Source organism: Mustela nigripes, chromosome 4 (assembly GCF_022355385.1).
Source record: "Mustela nigripes isolate SB6536 chromosome 4, MUSNIG.SB6536, whole genome shotgun sequence".
Lineage (NCBI taxonomy): Eukaryota > Metazoa > Chordata > Mammalia > Carnivora > Mustelidae > Mustela > Mustela nigripes.
The window spans coordinates 134,461,666-134,487,376 of NC_081560.1; the positions used below are offsets into that span (position 1 = coordinate 134,461,666).

Consider the following 25,711-nt stretch of genomic DNA (forward strand, 5'->3'; position numbering starts at 1 on the left):
AAAATTTTCTTCCTTAGTGTGCTCTACATTTCTCATTAAATTCATTCCAATTTATTTTTTTCTTTTGTTACTATTATAGATTTGATGTTTATCTTTCTTTTACTCTTAGGTAAAAGAAGATTGAATAAATTAAATGTCATAGATTTATGGCAATTATCACTACTAGTTTGTGCACAACCTCTCTCTTGTTACTTTCTTTTTTTTCTTTTTTTTTAATTTGTATTTATTTTAGGGGCACCTGAGTGGCTCAGTGGTTAAGCGTCTGCCTTTGACTCAGGTCAGGTCCTGGGATTGAGCCCCGCATTAGGCACCCTGCTCAGCAGGAAGCCTGCTTCTCCCTCTCCCCCTCTCTCTGCTTGCGTTTCGTCTCTCACTGTCTCTCTCTGTCAAATAAATAAGCCTTTAAAAAAAAAAAAGATTTTATTTATTTGAGAGAGACGGAGTATGTGAGCAGGAGCAGAGGGAGAGAATCTCAAGCAGCATCTGTGCCAAGCACAGAGCCAAATGCAAGGCTCGATCTTACAACCCTGAGATCATGACCTGAGCTGAAATCAACAGTCGGATGCTTAAACAACTGAGGCACCCAGATGCCCCTCTTGTTACTTTTATCCCTTGAGACCCGTCCAATATGCTCAAAGTATATCTTTGTGTTTGAATTTGTTCTGGAAAAAATGTATATTGTTTTGTATCAATATATTTTAATTCACCTAAATGGTACTGGTGTCATATGTCTCATTGTTTCATGAGATATATGGTTCCCAACACCACAATTTTATAATTCATTTGTATATCTATGTTTTTCACTTCTAATTATTGTATAAATCTCACCAACCTGTGCATACACCATATTTAAACTGTCTCCTTTCATCAAAATAGACACTGCCCTACCTAAAAAACATTGCAACAAATACTACTATGGTAATAGGAAAATGTTACATACTGAAAAAAAAAATTTCAGTGCTTAACAAAGTAGTTTTTCTTGCTCATGTAACAACCCAATATAATTATTTCTGGGAGGTGAATCTCTTTCCTTCATGTGGTGGTACGGATAGATTACATAATTTGCCCAGGATCATACAGTAAATAACAGAGCCAAAATTCAAATCTAAGCTCATTCCAGAATTTGTGCTTTTAATCACCCTGCTATGCATGTCTCTCATGGACATGTGTGAGAATTTGCAGTGCTATCTTTATTATGTATTAAGATCTCATATTGTGCTGGATATTAAACTATTGTCCCTCGGATCCAAACATCCTGCTCCTATACTATGCTTTGTAATACTGGAGCTGGAATTCAGTAAATTATCCTCCTTTGCCAGCTGGCATACTGTTAGGTTCTTCCAAGGACACTGAAAGGCAAGAGAGTAAACAGAATTCCCTGCTTCCTATTTTCTTGCTATTCATACAGCTCAGCCCAGCAATGGTTCTTCATCCCATCAGCAAAGGCTCTTCCAGGGTCAGCTCCTTTAAACGTGCAGAGGTGATCTCTCTGTAACCCCATCCTGGAGTACTCTCCCTTCAGATGACTGAGTGTCCCAGCTCCACCAGAACCTGCTCCATGCTTGAGAATTCTAAGAACTCCAACCTCTTCCCTTTGTTCTCCCATGGTGTTTCCTCTGATTTTCTTTGGTTTTTAGCCCTCCGACACAATTATAGACACTTCTCGAGAGTGAATTATTTTTATTGAACCTCCTAGTATGGTTTCTGATTTCTTGACTTGACTCTGACAGATGTACGTATGGAGTCGATTCTTGTTAATTATGCAATAAAGTCACCACAACCACTGAATTAGCAATACTGAACCATTGATCCTAAGAAAAATATAGCGCCGGTGAATCTGTGGTCACAATATTTCCAGTACAATCAATACCTGTACCTTGTTTTATGTGTGTCTCTGTTTAAAGATACCTTATTTAATATATATCATTAATTATGAACACTGAATTCCCAGTTAACAGTACTATATAATTCATGTCTGAACGAAATTATCTGATACAAATATTTTTCCATAAAGCACATCACATCACAAATATTTTCCATAAATATTTGTGGTTAAGAACACTAGACAGCACTTCAACACTATGCATCAGGGCCATTTTAAACAGTGAGGTCACCATCAAAACACACAAAAATGCAGGAAATGTGGCTCTAAACAGACTGCAAATAGGACGCATTTATAGCATGAGCACTGAAACAAGAACATCGCCTTGTTCAGCTGGGAACATGCTCCTGCTCATCAGGCAACTGAAATACTTCTCAATTCTGTACACGTTGTTGAATGACTGCAGAAGCACTGTGAATATCGATCTCGCGTTAGAAACAAGTTTTAGCAAGTATATGAGTTCACAAATAACAGAATCTGTGAACAATGAGAATCAGCGAACACACATAGCCTGTCTACAAAATCTCTAAGCTGTTTCATTGATCTATGTGTAACATTACGGGTTTTTAATATGTCTTAATATTTTGTCTGATTAAAAAAAAAACAAAAGATGGGGATTTAAGACTGATTTAGTTAACAACGTTTATCAAATTCCTCAAAAATAAAACTATAATTTTAACTGGAAATGCAATTAATTTATACATCCATTAAGGGAGAACTGACATACATTATATAAGTTGCCCTCTTCAATATGGGATATCCCTCCATTTATTCAGCTTATTTTGTCTTAGAGTTTCAAAGTTTTTGCCATTTAGATTTTGTCATTTCTAGATATTTTAGAGATATTTTTATATTTTGAATAAATTTTCTAATTATATATCCTAGTTGGTTAAGACAAGTACAAAGAAATGCTATTCATTCCTGTAAGTTGATTTCATACCTGGCAATGTTGCAGAATTCTCATTCACTTTACATTCTCAGTTGATTCCTGTGTCATCTACAAATGACATCAGTGCCCCTCTCCTTCTCTCAGACATACTGGCCTGGACAACCCACTAAACTTTTTTCCTTTCTTCAAAGTCAAATCAAACGTTACCTTCTTGGATAAGTCTTACCTAATTGCCTGGCCTTACACACAATTAACAACCAGTCCTCCTCGCTCTCTACCCAAGTTGAATGCCAAGTTAAATGTGCTACCCAAATGCTTCTACAGCACTTTTTACGTGCTTCTATTATACTACTCAGCACACTGCACTGAAACTACCTGTTTATATATTTCTCCACAAAAGAATAAGCTCTACCGTATCTTCTTCATACTTATATACCTAGCACCAAACATGGTACCTACCTCATGCAATTATCGGTTAAGGGAATAAACTGGTAGGCCAAAATGTTGCACACTTCTCAGCACATGCAGAGAACAAATCAGTATTAAGAAAATCATAAAAAATATGCAAAATGAAAATAAAACCTAATCATGCTTCCTTTTTTCAATTAATACTTCGAGTTACCATGCTTAAGAACTAAGCAAGTTCAGGGCGCCTGGGTGACTCAGTCAGTTAAGTGTCTATCTTTGGCTTGGGTCATGATCCCAGAGTCCTGGGATCAAGTTCCACAATGTGCTCCCTGCTTAACGGGGAGTGTTCTTCTTTCTCTGCCTCTCACCCTGTTTGTGTGCATGCACTCGCTCTCTCTCTCTCAAAGAAATAAATTAAATCCTAAAAAAAAAAAAAAAAACCTAAGCAAGTTCACTGAATACAAAGGAAACATTAAATTAGCTTATAAATAAGAGTACACTTATATATGCTTTCCCCACAAATTTCTAGGAAATCGGTAATATTATAAAAATAGTGAAAATACAAGAAGTCTACAAGAGACAACTTACTCTGAAAGAATGTTCAATTCTAAAAAAAGAAAGATTAAATATGAATCTGAGATAAGACCTTCTTAAAACATTTTTTCCATAAAAATTTAAAATTTGTCACTTTAACAGTTAAATTTGACTGGGAGACAAAGTAAAGCAATTTTTCCATTAACACAAAATATAAAAAGTAAAAAATAGTCACAAAAATTAAGAACTAAAACTAGGAGTCTTACCAAACTGTACAAAAATGGCTCTAGAGTTAAACACTTATAGTAGCTGTAATTATAACAGCTAATAATTACTGAGGATTTGTTATGACAGACACTAGTTAGCACTTCATATACAATGTAATGCTCACATTTATAAATTATAAATTGTATAGAATGTAATGGTCACATCTATAAATAAGACACTATTAGACTATTAGATGAAAAAACCTAAGCTCACAGGGATTTATTTGCCAAAGACACAAAGCTAATTACATGGAGATGTGGTTTAACTGACTCTACAGATCTTCTATTAACCACTAAGCTCAAGTAAGCAAGCACCTCTATCCTGAGATTAAAGGCAAGGACCAAAATATCTTCTCCAATTGCTTATCATAGTCCCCAAAATTCCTGCCTTTAAAGGCTTCAGGATAGAACCAGTGAAGATATTTAAAGGAAAAAGTGAGCCAAAAAGGACTAGACCAGAGGGGTGCTGGGTTGCTCAGTCGGTTAAGCATCCAACTCTTGATTTTGGCACAGGATGTGATCTCAGGGTTGTGAGATCAAGCCCCACATCAGTTCCTCACTGATCATGAATCCTGCTTTAGATTCTCTCTCTCTTTCTTTCCCTCTTCCCCTCCCTTCAACTGACACTTGCATGCTTGCTCACTCTCTTTCTTTAAAAAAGAAAAAAAAAAGGAATAACAAAAAAAGGACTAAACCAGAGAATGAGACACTGAGCAGCCAAAGGCCAATAAGCTGAGGTGATGCAGGGCATGAAATGAAAAACACAAAATCCAATAAATTAACATTTTAAGCACCCACGACTGCCTGCTTTAAAGTTTTACAAAATTTGGGAGGAGTCAAGATGGCGGAGAAGTAGCAAGCTGAGACTGCTTCAGCTAGCCGGAGATCAGCTAGATAGCTTATCTAAAGATTGCAAACACCTGAAAATCCATCGGCAGATCGAAGAGAAGAAGAACAGCAATTCTGGAAACAGAAAATCAACCACTTTCTGAAAGGTGTTTTCTTTTTTAAATAATTCTTTTCTTTTCTTTTCTTTTCTTTCTTTTTCTTTTTTCTTTTTTTTTTTCTTTCTTCCTTTTTGAACCTCTTTTTATCCCCTTTCTCCCCACTCATGATTTTGGATCTCTTCTAATTTGGTTAAAGCATATTTTCCTGGGGTTGTTGCCACCCTTTTAGTATTTTACTTGCCCCTTCATTTACTCTTATCTGGACAAAATGACAAGACGTAAAAATTCAACACAAAAAAAAGAACAAGAGGCAGTACCGAAGGCTAGGGACCTAATCAATACAGACATCGGTAATATGTCAGATCTAGAGTTCAGAATGACAATTCTCAAGGTTCTAGCCGGGCTCGAAAAAGGCATGGAAGATATTAGAGAAACCCTCTCGAGAGATATAAAAGCCCTTTCTGGAGAAATAAAAGAACTAAAATCTAACCAAGTTGAAATCAAAAAAGCTATTAATGAGGTGCAATCAAAAATGGAGGCTCTAACTGCTAGGATAAATGAGGCAGAAGAAAGAATTAGTGATATAGAAGACCAAATGACAGAGAATAAAGAAGCTGAGCAAAAGAGAGACAAACAGCTACTGGACCACGAGGGGAGAATTCGAGAGATAAGTGACACCATAAGACGAAACAACATTAGAATAATTGGGATTGCAGAAGAAGAAGAAAGAGAGAGGGGAGCAGAAGGTATACTGGAGAGAATTATTGGGGAGAATTTCCCCAATATGGCAAAGGGAATGAGCATCAAAATTCAGGAGGTTCAGAGAACGCCCCTCAAAATCAATAAGAATAGGCCCACACCCCGTCACCTAATAGTAAAATTTACAAGTCTCAGTGACAAAGAGAAAATCCTGAAAACAGCCCGGGAAAAGAGGTCTGTAACATACAATGGTAAAAATATTAGATTGGCAGCTGACTTATCCACAGAGACCTGGCAGGCCAGAAAGAGCTGGCATGATATTTTCAGAGCACTAAACGAGAAAAACATGCAGCCAAGAATACTATATCCAGTTAGGCTATCATTGAAAATAGAAGGAGAGATTAAAAGCTTCCAGGACAAACAAAAACTGAAAGAATTTGCAAATACCAAACCAGCTCTACAGGAAATCTTGAAAGGGGTCCTCTAAGCAAAGAGAGAGCCTACAAGTGGTAGATCAGAAAGGAACAGAGACCATATACAGTAACAGTCACCTTACAGGCAATACAATGGCACTAAATTCATATCTCTCAATAGTTACCCTGAATGTGAATGGGCTAAATGCCCCTGTCAAAAGACGCAGGGTATCAGAATGGATAAAAAAAACAAAACCCATCTATATGTTGCCTCCAAGAAACTCATTTTAAGCAAGAAGACACCTCCAGATTTAAAGTGAGGGGGTGGAAAAGAATTTACCATGCTAATGGACATCAGAAGAAAGCAGGAGTGGCAATCCTTCTATCAGATCAATTAGATTTTAAGCCAAAGACTATAATAAGAGATGAGGAAGGACACTATATCATACTCAAAGGGTCTGTCCAACAAGAAGATTTAACAATTTTAAATATCTATGCCCCCAATGTGGGAGCAGCCAACTATATAAACCAATTAATAACAAATCAAAGAAACACATCAACAATAATACAATAATAGTAGGGGACTTTAACACTCCCCTCACTGAAATGGACAAGTCATCCAAGCAAAAGATCAGCAAGGAAATAAAGGCCTTAAACGACACACTGGACCAGATGGACATCACAGATATATTCAGAATATTTCATCCCAAAGCAACAGAATACACATTCTTCTCTAGTGCACATGGAACATTTTCCAGAATAGATCACATCCTCGGTCCTAAATCAGGACTCAACCGGTATCAAAAGATTGGGATCATACCCTGCATATTTTCAGACCACAATGCTCTAAAGCTAGAACTCAACCACAAAAGGAAGTTTGGAAAGAACCCAAATACATGGAGACTATGCAGCCATCAAAAGAAATGAAATCTTGCCATTTGCGACAACATGGATGGAACTAGAGCATATCATGCTTAGCGAAATAAGTCAAGCAGAGAAAGACAACTATCATATGATCTCCCTGATATGAGGAAGTGGTGATGCAACATGGGGGCTTAAGTGGGTACGAGAAGAATAAATGAAACAAGATGGGTTTGGGAGGGAGACAAACCATAAGTGACTCTTAATCTCACAAAACAAACTGAGGGTTGCTGGGGGGAGGGGGTTAGGGAGAAGGGGGTGAGATTATGGACATTGGGGAGGGTATGTGCTTTGGTGAGTGCTGTGAAGTGTGTAAACCTGGTGATTCACAGACCTGTACCCCTGGGGATAAAAATATATGTTTATAAAAAATAAAAAATTAAAAAAAAAAAGTTTTACAAAATTTGTCTATGACTCTTTGGTAATATAGCAATGATACTATTAAGTAATACAAAGATAACATGGTAGGCAAAAAAACATTCCCCCATCCTTCCTTCTTAAAAGAGAAATTTTCATAGTACAAGTACGGAAAATAAGAAGATGAAACTATGAACTATTAAGCAGACTTTCAATATTATGTTTACCAAGTGTTTTTAATGACATGGACAATGCTTCTTCCATAACGTTAAGTCCAAAAAGACCAAAATTTAAAATTGTATAGATGTTTTCTAAAATTTGCAGAATATGCATGAAAAAAAAGACTTCAAGGAAATACTGAGGGATGATTAGGTGGTTCAGTTGGTTAAGCATCTGCCTTTGGCTCAGGTCATGATCCCAGTGTCCCCAGATTGAGTCCCTCATTGTAGTCCTTGCTCAGTAGGGAACCTTCTTCTCCCTCAAACTGTTGCTCCCCAGGTTCTTCCACTGACTGATGCTCCCCTGCTTGTGCTCATTCACACTCTCTCTTTCTCTGACAAACAGATAAATAAAATATTTAAAAAGAGAGAGAGAAAGAGAAATATTCAGAGCAGGTAATTTTTTGGAGGGAGGAAGAGCAGAGGGACAGGGAGAATGAGAGAAAGAATCTTAAGCAGGCTCTATGCTCAGCTCAGAATACAACACAGGCTTCAATTTCAGAATCCTGAGATCATGACCTGAGCCAAAATTAAGAGTCTGATATTTAACTGACGGCCCCAAGAGAAGGTAATTTATATATATTCTTTCATTTTTACCTTTACATCAGGATTTCTAGGCCAGTGATTTGTCAAATGCAATTTTGGCAGAAACACTAGAGGACATCCTATCAGTACCTAATATACTGGTTTCCAACTAAAATTGGGTCCTGCATCAGAACCACTTAGAGGGCTGCTAGACCTCATCCCTAGAGTTTTGAGTCGTTACATAGATACTGCATTTCCTTTTTTTTTTTTTTTTAAGATTATTTACTTATTTGAAAGAGAACAAGCAAGTATGCGGAGGGGAGGGGCAATGAGAGAGGGAGAGAGAAACCCTAGCAGACTTCATGCTCAGCTCGGAAACCAACCTGGCACTCGATCTAATGACCCTGAGATCATGATCTGAGCCAAGAGTTCAATTTTCAACCGACTGTGCTACCCAGGAACCCCAGACACTGCATTCCTAACAAGCTCCCAGGTGATGCTGATGCTACTAGTCTGGGAGATACACTTTGAGAATCACTGATCCAAATAATTACATCTAATTATTACATATGGAGGTATTTATACACATACATTTAATTAACATGCAATTTGATCTTTATTCATCATTTTATTTATATTATTTGTTATTTTCTATTTAATTTATACTCTAATTATTAATAATTACATCTGTGTGGTAACTTATAACACTCCATAGTTACTTAGATTTTTTTAGATCTACCTACTGTTGTTATGTGGTATTTTATTTCACACTGAAATAAAACAAACAAACAAAATCTGTACATTTGACTGACAGAATGAGACAACAAATCTTACTTAACTACCACCCATGACTAATCTGGCAAAAGCTGGTAAGACTCTGCCTTCCAGAGAGAATGCTTCTCCCTTTGAAGTTTCCTTATTAATCTCTAAATGTCACAAAATTAAAAAAAAAAAGAGCTGTTAATAAGAAAAGCAGAAATGTGAAGGGAATCTAATTTTTTAAAAGAGAGTTTTAGGGGGAAAAGAAAAGATAAAAGTGGTCTCTGGCACTTTTCCTACTCCTCATTCTCACCACCTCGCTAAAGGTACCAGAAATTATTTTCCATGAAACCCCACCCACTTTAAGTTCTCTTCAAAAGAGAATCATCTCCATCACAGAATGACAAGATGATCATCCTACAGCATGTGACAAATGGCAGCACAATGTGCTGGTAGGAGAAAAAAAAAACAAACATCTATAGATCTACTGACTTATTTGTTAAATGAACATTTCTTTCTTTTTTTTTTTTTAAAGATTATTTATTTATTTGAAAGACAGATCACAAGTAGGCAGAGAGGCAGGCAGAGAGAGAGAGTGGAGGAAGCAGGCTCCCCCTTCAGCAGAGAGCCCGACGCGGGGCTGGATCCCAGAACCTCGGGATCATGCCCTGAGCATGGGCAGAGGCTTTAACCCACTGAGTCACCCAGGCGCCCCTGTTAAATGAACATTTCTTGATGAGATGTGTTTACTCTCTAGCCTGCATTTTCAAAGTCCTTTGGCAGTACATTTCTAAATACTCTTAAAAAAAAAAAGGTCGTCCGGCGGCAACCATGGCAGGTCAAGAGGATCCAGTGCAGCGGGAGATTCACCAGGACTGGGCGAACCGAGAATACATTGAGGTCATCACCAGCAGCATCAAGAAAATCGCGGACTTTCTCAACTCATTCGATATGTCTTGTCGTTCAAGACTTGCAACACTAAACGAAAAATTGACAGCCCTCGAACGGAGAATAGAGTACATTGAAGCACGGGTGACAAAAGGTGAGACCCTCACCTAGAGCTATGCCATGCTGCTGCTGGGAAGTTGCTTCATGGAACGCAGGCCGATGTGGGAAAGGCCCCAGCAGCCTCAGCTCCTTCCTCTCTCCTTAAAGAGCAACAGGGCTTATTCTTGTTTTTGGTTTTTATTTTTTTTTTTTTCCAAAAGTGTGGCCTTTGGGTTCTGCCATGTACATCGGTGCGTGATGTGGCATGTGGGAAGACATCCAGAGAAGCTCTTGGAACCAACATTAGGCATTTTATCTTTGAAGTAACATTTTGTAGAACTATCTGTCAATGTATGAGGCGCTCAGAGCCAGACGCCTGGGACTGTTAAGGTCCTCCCCACCTCTCTTTGTCTCAGACTTTTCTTACAGCTCTCATTGCCTCTGCATTGATTCTGGAAACAGTCTTTGTCTCCTTTTCACCTTTGGTGGCATTTGGGAGGCAGTCCTGGCCGAGACACTTGTGCCCTGGCAAGGTGGCCGCCAGAGAATGTTGTTGCTAACCCACCAGTTTCTTGTCCTTCCAGGCCCCCACTTGGCTTGAAGGGACATGTTCAGAATTTTCTTTCTGTCACTTGGGGTATCTTTGCCTCTCATATTTCCCTAATAAACTCCTCAACTTTAAAAAAAAAAAAAAAAAAAAGAGTAAAGACAATCTAATTTTAATAATGTGTTCTAATTTAACATCTACACTGTATCAAAAAATATGATACATAGGAAGCACATTAATATCTTTCTGTGATTTTCTGGTATGAAAACTATAAACTGTGTATAATGTAATTTTGAAAGAACTTAATAGCCAGAATATAATAATTTGGCTGATTTCCTAAGTTACTACAGATAGCTTAAGACCAAATATGAAAGTCACAGTACAAGTTTGTATTCTAAGAAAAGAATCAGTATCAAGATTTGGCAGTCCTTTGGGGGTGATGAAATGTTTTGGAGCAACACATAGGTAAGGTTGCACAACACTGTAAATATTCTAAATGCCACTTTAGTGTTCACTTTAAAATGGTTAATTTTATGTCAATGTCACCTCAATTTTTTTAAAAACACATAAAAACAAAATAAAAGATTGGTTTTTCACAAGACAACTTCAACAGTTTTCAAGTCCTTTTAAGATTCTTGCTCCGAAAAAAAAAAAAAAAAAAAAAGATTCTTGCTCCGAGGGGCGCCTGGGTGGCTCAGTGGGTTAAAGCCTCTGCCTTCAGCTCGGGTCATGATCCCAGGGTCCTGGGATCAAGCCCCACATTGGGCTCTCTGCTCTGCAGGGAGCCTGCTTCCTCCTCTCTCTCTCTCTCTCTCTGCCTGCCTCTCTGCCTACTTGTGATCTCTGTCTGTCAAATAAATAAATAAAATCTTTAAAAAAAAAAAAAAGATTCTTGCTCCGACATTAACAGACATTTCTGCAAAAAAGGCATCTAAGTGGCCAACAGACACAAGAAAAAGTGCTCAACATCACTCGGCATCAGGGAAATACAAATCAAAACCACAGTGAGATACCACTTCACACCAGTCAGAATGGCTAAAATTAACAAGTAGGAAATGACAGATGTTGGCAAGGATGCAGAGAAATGGGAACCCTCCTACACTGTTGGTGGGAATGAATGATAGGTGTTGGCAAGAATGCAGAGAAAGGGGAACCCTCCTACACTGTTGCTGGGAATGCAAGCTGGTGCGGCCACTATGGAAAACAGTATGGAGGTTCCTCAAAAAGTTGGAAATAGAGCTACTCTATGACCCAGCAATTGCACTACTGTGTATTTACCCCAAAGATACAAATGTAGCAATCCAAAGGGGAACCTGCACTCTAATGCTCATAGCAGCAATGTCCACAATAGTCAAACTATGGGAAAAGTCCAGATTTCCATCAACAGACAAATGGATAAAGAAGATATAGTGTATATGTACACTGGAATACTATGCAGCCATCAAAAAATGAAATCTCACCATTTGCAATGATGTGGAAGGCACTAAAGGGTAATATGCTAGGGAAAATAAGTCAATCAGAGAAAGGTAATTATCATATGATCTCACTGATATGAGGAATTTGAGAAACAAGACAGATGATCATAGGAGAAGGGAGGGAAAAATGAAACAAGATGAAACCAGAAAAGGAGACAAACCATAACAAGAGTCTAAATCTCAAGAAACAAATTGAGGGTTGCTGGAGTGGAGGGGGGTGAGAGAGATAGGGTGGCTGTGTGATGGACATTGGGGAGGGTATGTGCTATGGGGAGTTCTGTGAATTGTTTAAGACTGTTGAATCACAGACCTGTATCCCTTAATATATTGTATGTTAATTTTTAAAAAGATTCTTGCTCCTGATATTTTACAAGAGAAAAAACCTTAAAATGTTGGACTTAATGTATAAACCCAACTAGCAAATAACTTGGAATGATAATCTCCCAAAAGCATTTAATTTGATTGGTGTCCCCCCACCCACTTGGTTCATTTACTCTCCCTTCTCTTTTGAAAAAATAGTCCCTGTCCAACTTCATACATTACTCATAATTCCAGGGGGAAAAAAATCTTAGAAAATTCTGAGTAGGGGCGCCTGGGTGGCTCAGTGGGTTAAGCCGCTGCCTTCGGCTCAGGTCATGATCTCAGGGTCCTGGGATCGAGTCCCGCATCGGGCTTTCTGCTCAGCAGGGAGCCTGCTTCCCTCTCTCTCTCTCTGCCTGCCTCTCCATCTACTTGTGATTTCTCTCTGTCAAATAAAAAAAAAAAAATTAAAAAAAAAAAAAGAAAAGAAAATTCTGAGTAAAAGTTTACACATATTAGGGCTAAAAAGCAGAGAGGTAAGCAGGTTACTCTAACTATATCAGATTCAAATGGCTTGCATCTTTCAAAATAAATACAAAGTTATGCCCTCATTGGCCCTTTTCTTGGGACTATTTTAAAAGAATGTTGACATCTTGTTAAACTTTGACTGAACCTACAATTTTTACACAGCCGCACTATCAAACACAGGCATGAATAAAGACATTCTCACATACGTGAAGTTGAAAGATGTTATCTCCCCTCTCATTCACCCTTTCTGAGGTAGCTACTATAGTGCATGCGCTCCTCAACCGAGAAAGGAAACAAAGAAAAGGAAGATGTGATCCAGCAAACAATAAAATACATTACAGAGAGAACTGAAGGAACATCCCAAGATGACAGGTGGGCAGGTTTAAGAGCAACTGGTCCAGATTAGAGCAGAGAACAGGAGGATCTAGAAGGGATACTAGATAAAAGGAAGGAAGGAAAGAAGAAAGCTAGGAAGGAGAAAGGGAGGGAGGGAGAGAGGGGGAAAGAATAGATGCCAGAAGACAGGGAAAGAAATCTATTATCTGATATGTTTAAATATAATGAGAGATAAGTAGTTCTGTCAGGAAGCTACAGATGAATTAGTGACAATCATATAGAAAATCAAGCAGACAGAAAAGAATAATATAATCATTAATGCCCAGGGGAAACAAAGATTTTAATAGAAAGGAAGTGTAATCATGGTATACTATGTGGCTTAGCTATGAATGAATAATAATCACATAATCACAGTAATATGAACACTGAATATTGTTTGAACCAAGTATCATCATATAATTTAAAAGGTAAGATTTTTTAAAAGCTGAAGGTTATATAATAAAAATCAAGATATAAAATCTCAAGCTAAAAATTCAAGAAATAGTAATATAAGAATATTGTTTAGGGGCACCTGGGTGGCTCAGTGGTTAAGCTGCTGCCTTCGGCTCATGTCATGATCTTGGGGTCCTGGGATCGAGCCCCGCATCGGGCTCTCTGCTCAGCAGGGAGCCTGCTTCCTCCTCTCTCTCTGCCTGCCTCTCTGCCTGCTTGTGATCTCTCTCTGTCAAATAAATAAATAAAATCTTAAAAAAAAAAAAAAAAAAAGAGTTGCATGCTCTCCTGATTGCTCCAGGGTCAATAAGTGGTTAATCTGAAAGCTGATTCAGGGAGGTCCTGGTAAGAAAATAGGGAAAGGGGGGCACCTGGGTGGCTCAGTGGGTTGAGCCGCTGCCTTCGGCTTGGGTCATGATCTCAGAGTGCTGGGATTGAGTCCCGCATCAGGCTCTCTTCTCAGCAGGGAGCCTGCTTCCTCCTCTCTCTCTCTGCCTGCCTATCTGCCTACTTGTGATCTCTCTGTCAAATAAATAAATAAAATCTTTAAAAAAAAAAAAAAAGAAAGAAAGAAAAAAGATAGGGAAAGGAACCAAGTTATCAGGTACGTTATCAGGCAGATTGCTACCCTGGGCAACCAGGGCTTGATTGCACTAGAGAGCCCTGGAAGACAGTATAAAAACCCCCACAGAGTTCTCTCAGTTTGAGAAGTAAAGGAGCCTCCCACTCACATTCATCAATATCCATGGCTAATCCAAAGGTGTTTATTCCCTGGCACTTATTGCCACGCTGGCTCAACCGCCAGAGAACACCCTCTGGTAGAAACCACAGAGTGAGCAGTGGGCAGGCAGATGTCCAGAGATGTCCAGAGCAGCACACATCGGCTACATAAGATCTTTTTTCTTTAATTCCAGAACATTACATAAACCATTTTATTCGAGAATGGCATTGATCAGAAGCCATATTTATTGCATATTTAAGTGGAAGAAAGGAAAAGTGAGACTGTCTCACACACCAGTTTTCGGGGGCTGTGCTCCATATTTCCTGGTTGCAGTGAAGAGTCAGAACAGGATGGGGACTATTTGACAGATGGCCATCACAGAAGAGGCATCAAAAAGCAAACTCCGAAGTAAATATGAACCACTGCTTAAAGGAATTAATGAATATGCTGAAAAAGTAGGTGAGAAGTGACTCTGGACTCTGTAAAGCAGACATGAATAATATTTCTTAAGTGTGGATGTTACAGAAATTTACGCTGCAGTAAAATAAAGGTACAAATAATCATACAACTGCACTTTGGTATATCAAGCTCCAACTTTACGGTGCTACTCTTTACAGCCAATAATCTCTCTCTCTCTCTTTTTTTTTTTTTAATTTATTTATCTGACAGGGAGATCACAAGTAGGCAAAGAGGCAGGCAGAAAGAGAGGCAGAAGCAGGCTCCCTGCTGAGCAGAGAGCCCGATGTGGGGCTTGATCCCAGGACCCTGAGATCATGACCTGAGCCGAAGGCAGAGGCTTAACCCACTGAGCCTTGTCTTTTATACTAGTTTGTTGGTTTTTTTTTTTAAGATTTTATTTATCATTTACTTTAGAGAGACAGAACATGAGTTGGGGGTGGAGAGAAGGACAGAGGGACAGGGAGGAAAATCTCAAGAGGACTGCACTGAGCACAAAGCCCTAAATGGGGCTCAATCTTATGACCCTTAGATCATGACCTGAGCCAAAACCAAGACTCAGTTGCTTAACTACCTGAACCACCCAGGTGCCCCTCAACTAGTTTGCTCTTAACAAGTGTTTATATCATTAGATAAAAGTAAAGTTTAATTGAAAAATCTTATTTACAGATTTCTATGACACCAACCATTGGGATTATATTTTAAAATTCAAACAGGGGAGCCTGGGTGGCTCAGTCAGTTCAGTGTCTGCCTTCAGCTCAGGTCATGATCCTTGAGTCCTGAGACTGAGCCCTGCATTGGTCTCCCTGCTCAGGGGGGAGCCTGCTTCTCCCTCTGCCATTCCCCCACTCATACATTTGCACACATGCTCTCTCTTAAATAAATAGATTAAAAATTTTTTAAATAAAAAATATAATTAAAATCAAACAAAAGTGTAGGTTATATAAAACAATTATCCAGGGGTGCCTGGGTGGCTCAACCATTGGGCGTCTGCCTTCAGCTGAGGTCATGATCCCAGGTTCCTGGGACTGAGCCCCACATCAGGCTACCTGCTTAGTGGGAAGCCTTCTTCTCTCTCTCCCACTCCCACTGCTTGTGTTCCCTCTCTATCTCTCTATGTCAAATAAATAAAATCTTAATAAATAAATAAACAATCATCTAAATGTGCTTAAATTAAAACATGCTTAGGAGTAAATAGATATTTAGTCATTTAACTTAAAATCTTGTTTGAGTATCTAAATGGGATGTGGTCTTAGGAAAAAAGTGTCATAAAAATCACAAAAACTCATAATACTTAACAACCGTTGTTGACTTAATCCTCTTGATCAGTAAAAACCTCATGTTACTAATTTCACCCAAACTGAGAAGTCCTTTTTGCATGTTGTAAGCACTTCTTATTGACATAACTTGCTAATTAAAAATGCACAGTTTTAGAATTAAAAAAATGTAATTCATTTCAACGCTCATCAGTAACAGAATGGCCTAAATCTTTCTATGTTTTTACTTGTATAATGAACCAACAACACAAAAATGGGCAGTTTTGTAATGAAGATAGATAAAATGTCTTTTAACCTACTGTGTCTCTCACAACATATTACTTTCACATTATTTTTTCATTTGTCCCTAGAATTCCAGAAGACCTGGGTATTAAAAACTATATAACATAACTTATTATGAAAATATTCAGAATTAGGTTAAAGATGAGAAATTGAACACAGCCTTATCTTCTCTTCCTCTAAAGACTCCATTAAAATTGTAGAATTGAGCAAATAAGATGAGCTCCTAAATGGTTACAGAGGAAACACACCATAGCTGAGACAGTGTTTCTGGGGGAAATGATCGGAGATGGTAACAGTAGGTTCAAAGTCCCCAGCTGCCCATTAAGTAAAAAATGTAATCCATTTGCTATATAGTATATATACTACTTTAAGAAGAAAATATAAATTATGCAGAAAGAATTGTAATGAGTTACCCATATACCTATATCACATATTTATTTAAATTTTTAATTAAAAAAGTAATAAAGTTAAGTCTTAGACAAGCTAAGATTAAAAAATAAAGTGGCCTGAGATACCTGGGTAGCTCACTCAGTTAAGCCATTGCCTTTGGCTCAGGGTCCTGGAATCAAGTCCCACATAGGGCTCCTCGCTCAGCAGGGAGCCTGCTTCTCTGCCTCTATCTGCCACTCTGTCTGCTTGTGTGCGTGCACTCTCTCTCTCTGACAAATAAATCAATAAATAAAATCTTTTTTAAAAAATAATTTTTAAAAAAATAAAGCGGCCTACATAAAATTTCATTGAAAAAAAGCCACTATAATTCCAATTCAAAATACTCGATTTTTCCCAAAAGGGTATATGGTCAAATCACAATAAATCTACTTAAATGTATCAAACTATTTGAATGTGGCATTTCAAATATAATTCAAATACATCTATACATATATAAATATAATACATCTATACAAATATATCTATCAAATAATTTCAAATATAATACATCTATAATAGAATTCTGGGTTCCTCAATACTCACTCCCCATTTCTAGATCTCCTATCCTTCCATATCCCACCTCACTGCCTTTATTCAACATCAAAGAAGATGTTCTCCACTCAAAAAGGGGCCACAAGAAGGACTTCTGGTGGTATGCATTCCCTTCGGTTGTTCAAAACAATTCAATTCTGGGGGCACCTGGGTGGCTCAGTGGGTTAAGGCCTCTGCCTTTGGCTTGGGTCGTGGTCCTGGGGTCCTGGGATCAAGCCCTGCATCATGCTCTCTGCTCAGTGGGGAGCCTGCTTCCACCTCTCTTTCTATCTGCCTGCCTCTCTGCCTACTTGTGATCTCTGTCAAATAAATAAATAAAGTCTTTTTTTAAAAAAATTCAATTCTGGCCCTAAATGTGTACTTGTCACTCAGCAAAATAAGAACTGGACTCACCTTCCTTGGGAAATACATAATTAGACACACCTTCCTTAGAAAAGAGTTTAACATCTTTCATTATTGGAGCAGGTTCCCCACAAATACCCCACTATTAGCCTCTCTACCACTCCAAGGATCTTATTCCTTCCTACCATATTTATTCTTTTCTTCCTGAGAGGCATTCTGGAAAACAGGACTTTCTCCATCTTACTACACTGCCACTGATGTTTTAGTAACACTTATAAGGAAACATTCTGGGTAGCTCCATGGTGGCCAGAACCTAAATTTGGTTCTGGTCTTAAGAGATTAAAAATATAAAAGAAGCCACAGCCCAATCCTTCAGGACTTATAGTTTCTCTTTCCATGAAAAGGCTGCACCTGGACCATTCAGAGGGAGACAGATTTTCAGAAAATACTTAACCTCCACCAGAGAATTTATTTTAATGTCTCATAACAACCATATTGAGATTCTTTTTATTATTCCCAACTTAAACTCCTCCAGGTGCAGAAACTCTTTCAGTTCCTTCTATCCTCTATGTAATACCCACTTACAGACTTAAGACTTTATTAAATAAACCTTTCCCTTTCTCTTTTTCTGGCCAACCATTTAAATCAGTTAAAAATTCACTTAATCTTTGTTCAGATGTTAAATCTACATTTTAATTAATTCAAATTAACTTTCCTTGTTTTTTTTTCACATGAAACTAAGAACCACATGAAGATGAAACACCTGACTGCGGTCAGAATCAGGGTATAAATGGGACTGAAAGATTAACAATCATATTAAACGTTCTGAATCTGGAAGTGAGAGTTGAACAATCTGTTGTTGTTGGGAATTCAAGTCAAATATAGAAAAATTAACGGAGTACTTATCCAGTAAGAACAAATACAAAGAAAAAAATAAAAGACTCAAAAACCTATCTCCTGAAAAAGTGAACAATCTAGCAGAAGAAAATAATATTAGGGATTTTACCTATTACATTAAAAGATAATCTGAGAGTTAACTAAATCATGAAAACACTAAAAAGATACTATTTCTTGCTTATTATCAAAAATTTAAAAGAATGATAAGAGTCTGGGCATAAGAAAGTCAAGAGTATAGAGATATAAATACTAAGACACTTTTTGGTATAAATACAAATGGGGAAAACAGCTCTCAAGGGCAACTTGGCAAAAGTACCAAATCTTGAACAGACCAATTACCAGCAAAGAAACTAGATCAGTAATCAAAACACTCTCAGCAAACAGAAGTCCAGGACCAGATGGCTTCACAGGTGAATTCTATCAAACATTTAAAGAAGAGTTAATACCTATTTTTCTCAAAGTACTCTAAAACATAGAAAATGAAGGAAAACTTCCAAATGCATTCCTTGAAGCCAGCATTATCCTCATACCAAGATCAGAAAAGACATCACAAAAAAAGAAAACTATAGGCCAATATCTCTGATGAACATAGATGCAAAAATCCTCAACAAAATATTAGCAAACCAAATTCAACAACACACTCAAAACAATCATTCACTAGGATGAATTGGAACTTATTCCCAAGTCAAAGGTGATTTGATACTTGCAAATCAATCAACATGACATATCACATTAATAAGGGAAAAAATAAGAACTATATGATCATTTCAATAGATGCATTAAAAGTATTTAACAAAGTACAACATTCATTCATGATAAAAACCCTCAGCAAGGTCTGTTTAGAGGGAACCTACCTCAACATCATAAAGGCCATCTATGAAAAATCCACAGCTAACATCATCCTCAATGGGGAAAAACTGAGAGCCTTTCCCCTGAAATCAGGAACAAAACAAGGATGTCCACTCTCAGCACTTTTACTCAACCTAACACTGGAAGTCCTAACCTCAGCAGTCAGACAAGAAAAATAAATAAAGGCATCCAAATCGGTAAAGAAGAAGCAAAACTTTCACTATTAGCAGATAAAGTGATGCTGTATGTAGAAAACCTGAAAGACTCCACCAAAAAACGCTAGAACTGATAAATTCAGTAAAGTTGCAATATACAAAAGAAACATACAGAAGTCTGTTGCATTTCTATACATCAATAATGAAGCAGCTGAAAGAGAAATCAAGAAAACAAAACCATTTACAATTGCACCAAAATAATAAGATAACTAGGAACAAACCAAACCAAAGACCTGTACTCTGAAAACTATAAAACACTGATGAGAGAAACTGAGGACAACACAAAGACATTCCATGTTCATAGATTAGAAGAACAACTATTGTTAAAATATCTATGCTACCCAAAGCAATCTACACATTCAATGCAATCCCTACCAAATACCAACAGCATTTTTCACAGAACCGGAATAAACAATCCTAAAATTTGTATGGAATCACAAAAGACCTTGAACAGACAAAGAAATCTTGAAAAAGAAAAGCAAAGCTGGAGACATCACAATTCCAGACCTTAAGTTATACTACAAAGCTGTAATGTTCAAAACAGTATGGTAATGGCACAGAAAAAGACACACAAATCAACAGAATGGAATAGAAAATCCAGAAATAAACTCAAAATTATATGGTCAATTAATCTTCAACAACGCAGGAAAGAATATCCAATGGGAAAAAGACAGTCTCTTCAACAAATGGTATTGAGAGAACCAGACAGCTACATGCAAATGAATGAAATTGGACCACTTTCTTATACCAAACATAAAATAAATTCAAAATGGATTAAAGACCTAAATTTGAGACCTGAAACCATAATAATCATAGAAGAGAGCAGAGGAGTAATTCTCTGACATTGGCCATAGCAACTTTTTTCTAGATATGTTCCCTGAGGCAAGGGAAACAAAAGCAAAAATAAATTACTGGGACTACATCAAAATAAAAGCCTTCTCCAGAACAAAGAAAACAATCAACAAAACTGAAAGGCAACCTATGGAATGGGAGAAGATATTTACAAATGACATATCTGATAAAGAGTTAGTATCCAAAATATATAAAGAACTTATAAACCTCAATACCCAAAAAACAAATAATCCAATTAGAAATGGGCAGGAGACACAGACATTTCTTGAAAGAAGAAATCCAGATGGCCAACAGACACATGAAAAGTGGTGCTCATCACTGGAAAGGCAAATCAAAACTACAATGAGATATGACCTCATACCTGTCAGAAGAGCTAAAAATCAAAGGCACAAGAAACAACAGGTGTTGGCAAGGATGTGGAGAAAAAGAAACCCTCTCATACAGTTGGTGGGAATGCAAACTGGTAGAGCTACTCTGGAAAACAGTGGAGGTTCCTCAAAAAGTTTAAAATAGACCTACCCTATGACCCAACAATCACACTACTGTTATTTATGGAAAGAATATAAAAGCATTCATTCAAAGGGATAACATGTTCTATGTTAACAGCAGCATTATTTACAATAGCCAAATTATGGAAGCAGCCCAAATGTCCATCAATTGATAAATGAATAAAAAAGGTTGTGATATATATTTTTTAAAACATTTATTTGAGGGGCGTCTGGGTGGCTCAATGGGTTAACACTTCTGCCTTCAGCTCAGGTCACGGTCCTGGGATCGAGCCCCGCATCAGGCTCTCTGCTCAGCGGGGAGCCTGCCTCCCTCTCTCTCTGTCTGCCTCTCTGCCTACTTGTGATCTGTCTCTGTCAAATAAATAAATAAAATCTTTAAAATAAAAATATTTATTTGAGAGAGAAAGAGAGAGCTTGCACAAACGTGTGACAGTGCACAGGGGGGAGGGGCAGAGAAAGAGAGAGAACCCCAAGCAGACTCCACAGTGAGCATGGAGTCCAACACACAGCTTGATCCCACAACCTGAGCCAAAATCAACAGTTACTCAACTGAGCCACCCAGGTATCCCAAGAAGATGTGATATATAAATACAATAGAATGTTATTCAGCCATTAAAAAAAAAAAAGCAAGAAAGAAAGCTTGCCATTTTTAATGACATGGATGGAGCTAGAGAGTATTATGCTAAAGGAAATAAGTCAGTCATAGAAAAACAAACACCATATGACTTCATTCATGTAATTTAAGAAACAAAACAAATAAGCAAAGGGGGTAAAGAAAGAGAAAGAGAGGGAGAGAAAAAAAGCAAGGAGCAGACTCTTAACTAGAGAGAACAAACTGTTGGCTACCAGAGGGAAATTGGGTGGGGGACCAGAGGTGATGGGTGTTAAGAAGTGCCCTTGTCATGACGAGCACTGGATGATTAAAATAAAAACTTTTAAAAACTGATTAATGTATCAAATTATTGCATACTTTAAAGTATAAAATAATTTTTAAAAATCTTGATGCCACCAATAAAGTTCTATTCTAATAAAAAAAAGAAAAAGAAGATTCCATTTGTCTTGATTCTACTTCTTAATTCTTAATTGGCATGGCATTAGGGGACCAATTAGGTAGGAAAATCCTTTAAGTTGCTCTAGTGCTGAGCAGGGTATATCTCTAGCCTCCCTCAAACATATATGTGTAAGTAACATAATGATTATAAAGCAACCCACAATTAATTGCCTAGGCTTCAAACATACAATCATTCCCAATGCAGCAATTACATATTTATTTCCATCACTTTTCATGATGCCTGTAAACCTATTAGCTAAACCTTCATTAGGGTTTTCTTGCCAACAACTTTGTAAATTTTTTTGGCCAACTTGAACTAATGCTCTCATATGTTGTCTAAAATGGATAGCTAGAGTAATTCTGCAATCAGTACAGAATTAAATTCAAGAAAGTTGAATGGTGGCTGAGCCTCTAAAATTCTGCCATTGTCAACTCTATTTCTTTCATATGAGGTACAAAGTACATAAGGCAGCTAAGATAAAATTTCCAGTCTCTGATCACCTCTCATTGATTACTATGTATGTGTTTTGTGTGGGATGTCCATAAAAATACAATTGTGTAACAGAAAGAATGGGGGTTTAGAGAGGATCTGATTGGTCCAACTTCAGTAACATGGTAGACAGGATTCTAAGATGGCTCCCAAGATCCCTGCCCCAGCTGTATGTATACACCCTATATAATCCCCCTCACTTGAGCTGGATTTGTGAGCATGATACAACAGTCACTTCTGCAATTACATTATATTACATGAAATTCCACTGTAGTAAATTAGAGAGTAATTCTTCTGATGGCCTTAAAGAACCAAACAACCTACAACCAATCATCATGTTGTTGATAAGGGACAGCCTCTAGCACCTGAAAGTGATCCTCCACTGACAGGCAACAAGTCCTACAACCACAGAAGCTGATTTCTGCTGATAGCTAGTGATATTGGAAGAGGACCCCAAGCCTTAGACAAGATCAAAGTCCAAGTCACCACCTTGAGATCTGGTTAGACCCTGAGCAGAGGACCCAGTCAACCCACCACCACATCCATAACCACATTCCTAACACAGAGAAACTGTGAGATAATAAATTAATGTTTTAAGTCACTAAACATCTTATAATTTGTTATGCAGCAATAAAAAAAATACAAGTCACATGCCTACCTCTTGGTAGATGGGATACCTTGATTAACAGCTCAAGTAAGGCTGCATCCAATGGGGGAGGAGTGGTCTTCTTTAAGCACAATTGAAGTGTCATCATTAGTTGAGAGGATGGATACTGGAATTTAAAAAAAAAAAAAAAAACTCACCAGCCATGATATATTCAGTATGTGACATCTCAAAGGCCTTCAAATATCAACTCACAACTCTCTCCTATTCAGTAGACTTTGTCTATATGTGCTGTTCAATAACCACACTTCTTTTTTTTTTTTTAAGACTTTATTTATTTATTTGACAGAGAGAAATCACAAGTAGATGGAGAGACAGGCAGAGAGAGAGAGGGAAGCAGGCTCCCTGCTGAGCAGAGAGCCTGATGCGGGACTCGATCCCAGGACACTCAGACCATGACCCGAGCTGAAGGCAGTGGCTTAACCACTGAGCCACCCAGGCGCCCCAATAACCACACTTCTTGATATACACACTTCTTGATCTGCATGCCACTGGGCCAGAGACTTTTAACAAAGAATACACAAAAAACCTAGCAAGAACACTGGGCTAATATAACAAATTACAGTCTCGAATCTACCACTAATTAGCTACATGACCTTGGGTAAGCCATTCATGGGCCACAATTTCCTGTCTGAAAAAAAAAAAAAAAAAAAAAAGGCGGGGGGGATTAGACTAGCTTTAAGTCTATGATTTTTTATTCAAAAATAAAACCAGCAAAATAATTCAAAATAAATTCTGATTGCTAAAAAAGAGCCCATCTGCTCCTAAACATGTGCCCCATCCCCCCTAGTATTCTGCCTTTGAAAGTAGCATCCAAAGAGGTTTTTAGAAAAAGCCACAGATATTTGCCTTCCACATCAAATTGGGTTGATAAAAACTACCACATAAAATAATCTGGGGTTACTGTAGACTCTGAGAAACAAACTGCAGGTTTTAGAGGGGGGAGGGAGGTTGGAGGGATAGGTGAGCCTGGTGGTGGGTATTAAGGAGGGCACGTAAGGCATGAAGCACTGGGTGTGGTACATGAACAATGAATCTTGGAACACTGAAAAAAATAAATTAAAAAATAAAAAATGTGAGGTTAGTGTAGAAAAGGAGGTAATCAGAATCACCAGGGGAACTTTACAGAGTAAAATGTTCATGGTTGAAAATTAATGTTTTATGATGTTACTGTCATGAATCATAAAACACTTATGTTATAATTGTGTCGGAAACATGTGTTTTGCTTCTTCTTCCCTTAGCTGCCACACATTGCATTAAATGGCAATGCTAAAAACCTAAGGTGGAATCTGAAAGAATTCATTTATGAATTCATGCTATTTGAAAACCTGTAATTATTTTGATCTCTTGGCTCATTTTTGTAATATGTAAATCAGGAAAAAGGCAATTTCATTTTTGAAAAGCCTACATTAATTCAAATAAGCTGAAAATTAAACGTTAATGTAGTTATTTCACTTCTGAAATTTTGCAAAGAAATTTTAATCACAGTGGTTCTCACCAATACACATTAATTTGTAATAGATTCTTTTCTTTGCAGTCTTCCTTTCCCCTCAAAATCAAACCAAAAAATGAGCATGAAACCTTCTGGGTAGATTTTTTGGTTAAACTATTTTAACCATAATCAATTCCCATTACTGTCATGCTTTTAAGCAAGTGAGGAGTACTCCTAAGAGAAGGGAAAGTTAAGGAAGAGAAAGAGCTTTCAGTAAATATTACCATTTCACTGCACGGGAAATTTTTAAAAAGACTTCCTAATCAAGGTAAATTAATGTAGTAAGATTAAATGAAGGTTATCGCACAGCACATGTGTGATCTAAGAACAAGAATGAAGGACAGAAATTTATGCCTTCTTAGATAGTCTCTATTGGAAAAGGCCAAATAAAGTTCACATACATGACAAAACTTATGCCTGGGATTGTCGGGAATAGCTTTGTTCCCATATAGGATTCACAGAGAAACTGGGACCATTTCCGTAGTTTTTGCCAAATTAAAAACAATGATAAATATTCTAAAAACCATTTCAAACCCAATAGAAAGCACTCTTAAAATTCTTAAGTATTATACTCCCCTTCTGCAATTAAATAGGTTTAGACACCTAACACCATAATTTGGTTAAAAGAAATGGCACTGAAAAGTCTCAAGAAAATTCACACATAAAGTGAGGTCACCCAACATCCGGGTTTCCAAAAGGCAAGGATTTGCCTTCCTGTAACACTATTGGAGAGAAGGTGACATTTCTTTCCAGGAACACTTTTAGAATTTTAAAAGTTTAAATTTAAGAAGAAATTTAGAAATTTAGTAAAAGGTCGCCTTTCTTGTTGCTGTTGTTACTGCTGTTGTCACCAAATCTTGCATCAACAGATAGAACCGGCTGGGGGGAGGGGGCGGCGTCCTCCACGTGCGCGGATGAGGAGCCGCGCGCGTGCGCCCTGGAGTCGGCAGCCCAAACCCAAGGGCGGGTCCCGGGCTTCTGTTGTCTGAAGTAGGCGGCATAGTACCGACCTACCCGCTTCTGAGACCTTTAACTAAGTAACTCAAAAAAGGGGGGGGCAGGGGAGGGCTAGTGCTGAAGGGAGAAAATAATGGTATTTAAAGGTAGAAAGCAGACCTAATTCGCAGAACTTGGTTCTCAAACTACGTCC

The 25,711-nt window shown here is 37.8% G+C and overlaps 1 protein-coding gene across 1 annotated transcript; it reads left to right on the plus strand.

The window, feature by feature from the left end:
* Positions 1-9,638: 9,638 nt before the first annotated feature.
* On the plus strand, positions 9,639-9,995 carry LOC132015216 (probable protein BRICK1). Its single transcript, XM_059395823.1, has one exon. The coding sequence runs from the start codon at positions 9,650-9,652 to the stop codon at positions 9,875-9,877; it is 228 nt and encodes a 75-aa protein (XP_059251806.1). The 5' UTR covers positions 9,639-9,649; the 3' UTR covers positions 9,878-9,995.
* Positions 9,996-25,711: the final 15,716 nt, after the last annotated feature.

Bases quoted from the DNA above. Each gene is read 5' to 3' on its own strand.
- LOC132015216 (XM_059395823.1), top strand. From the start codon at position 9,650: ATGGCAGGTCAAGAGGATCCAGTGCAGCGGGAGATTCACCAGGACTGG.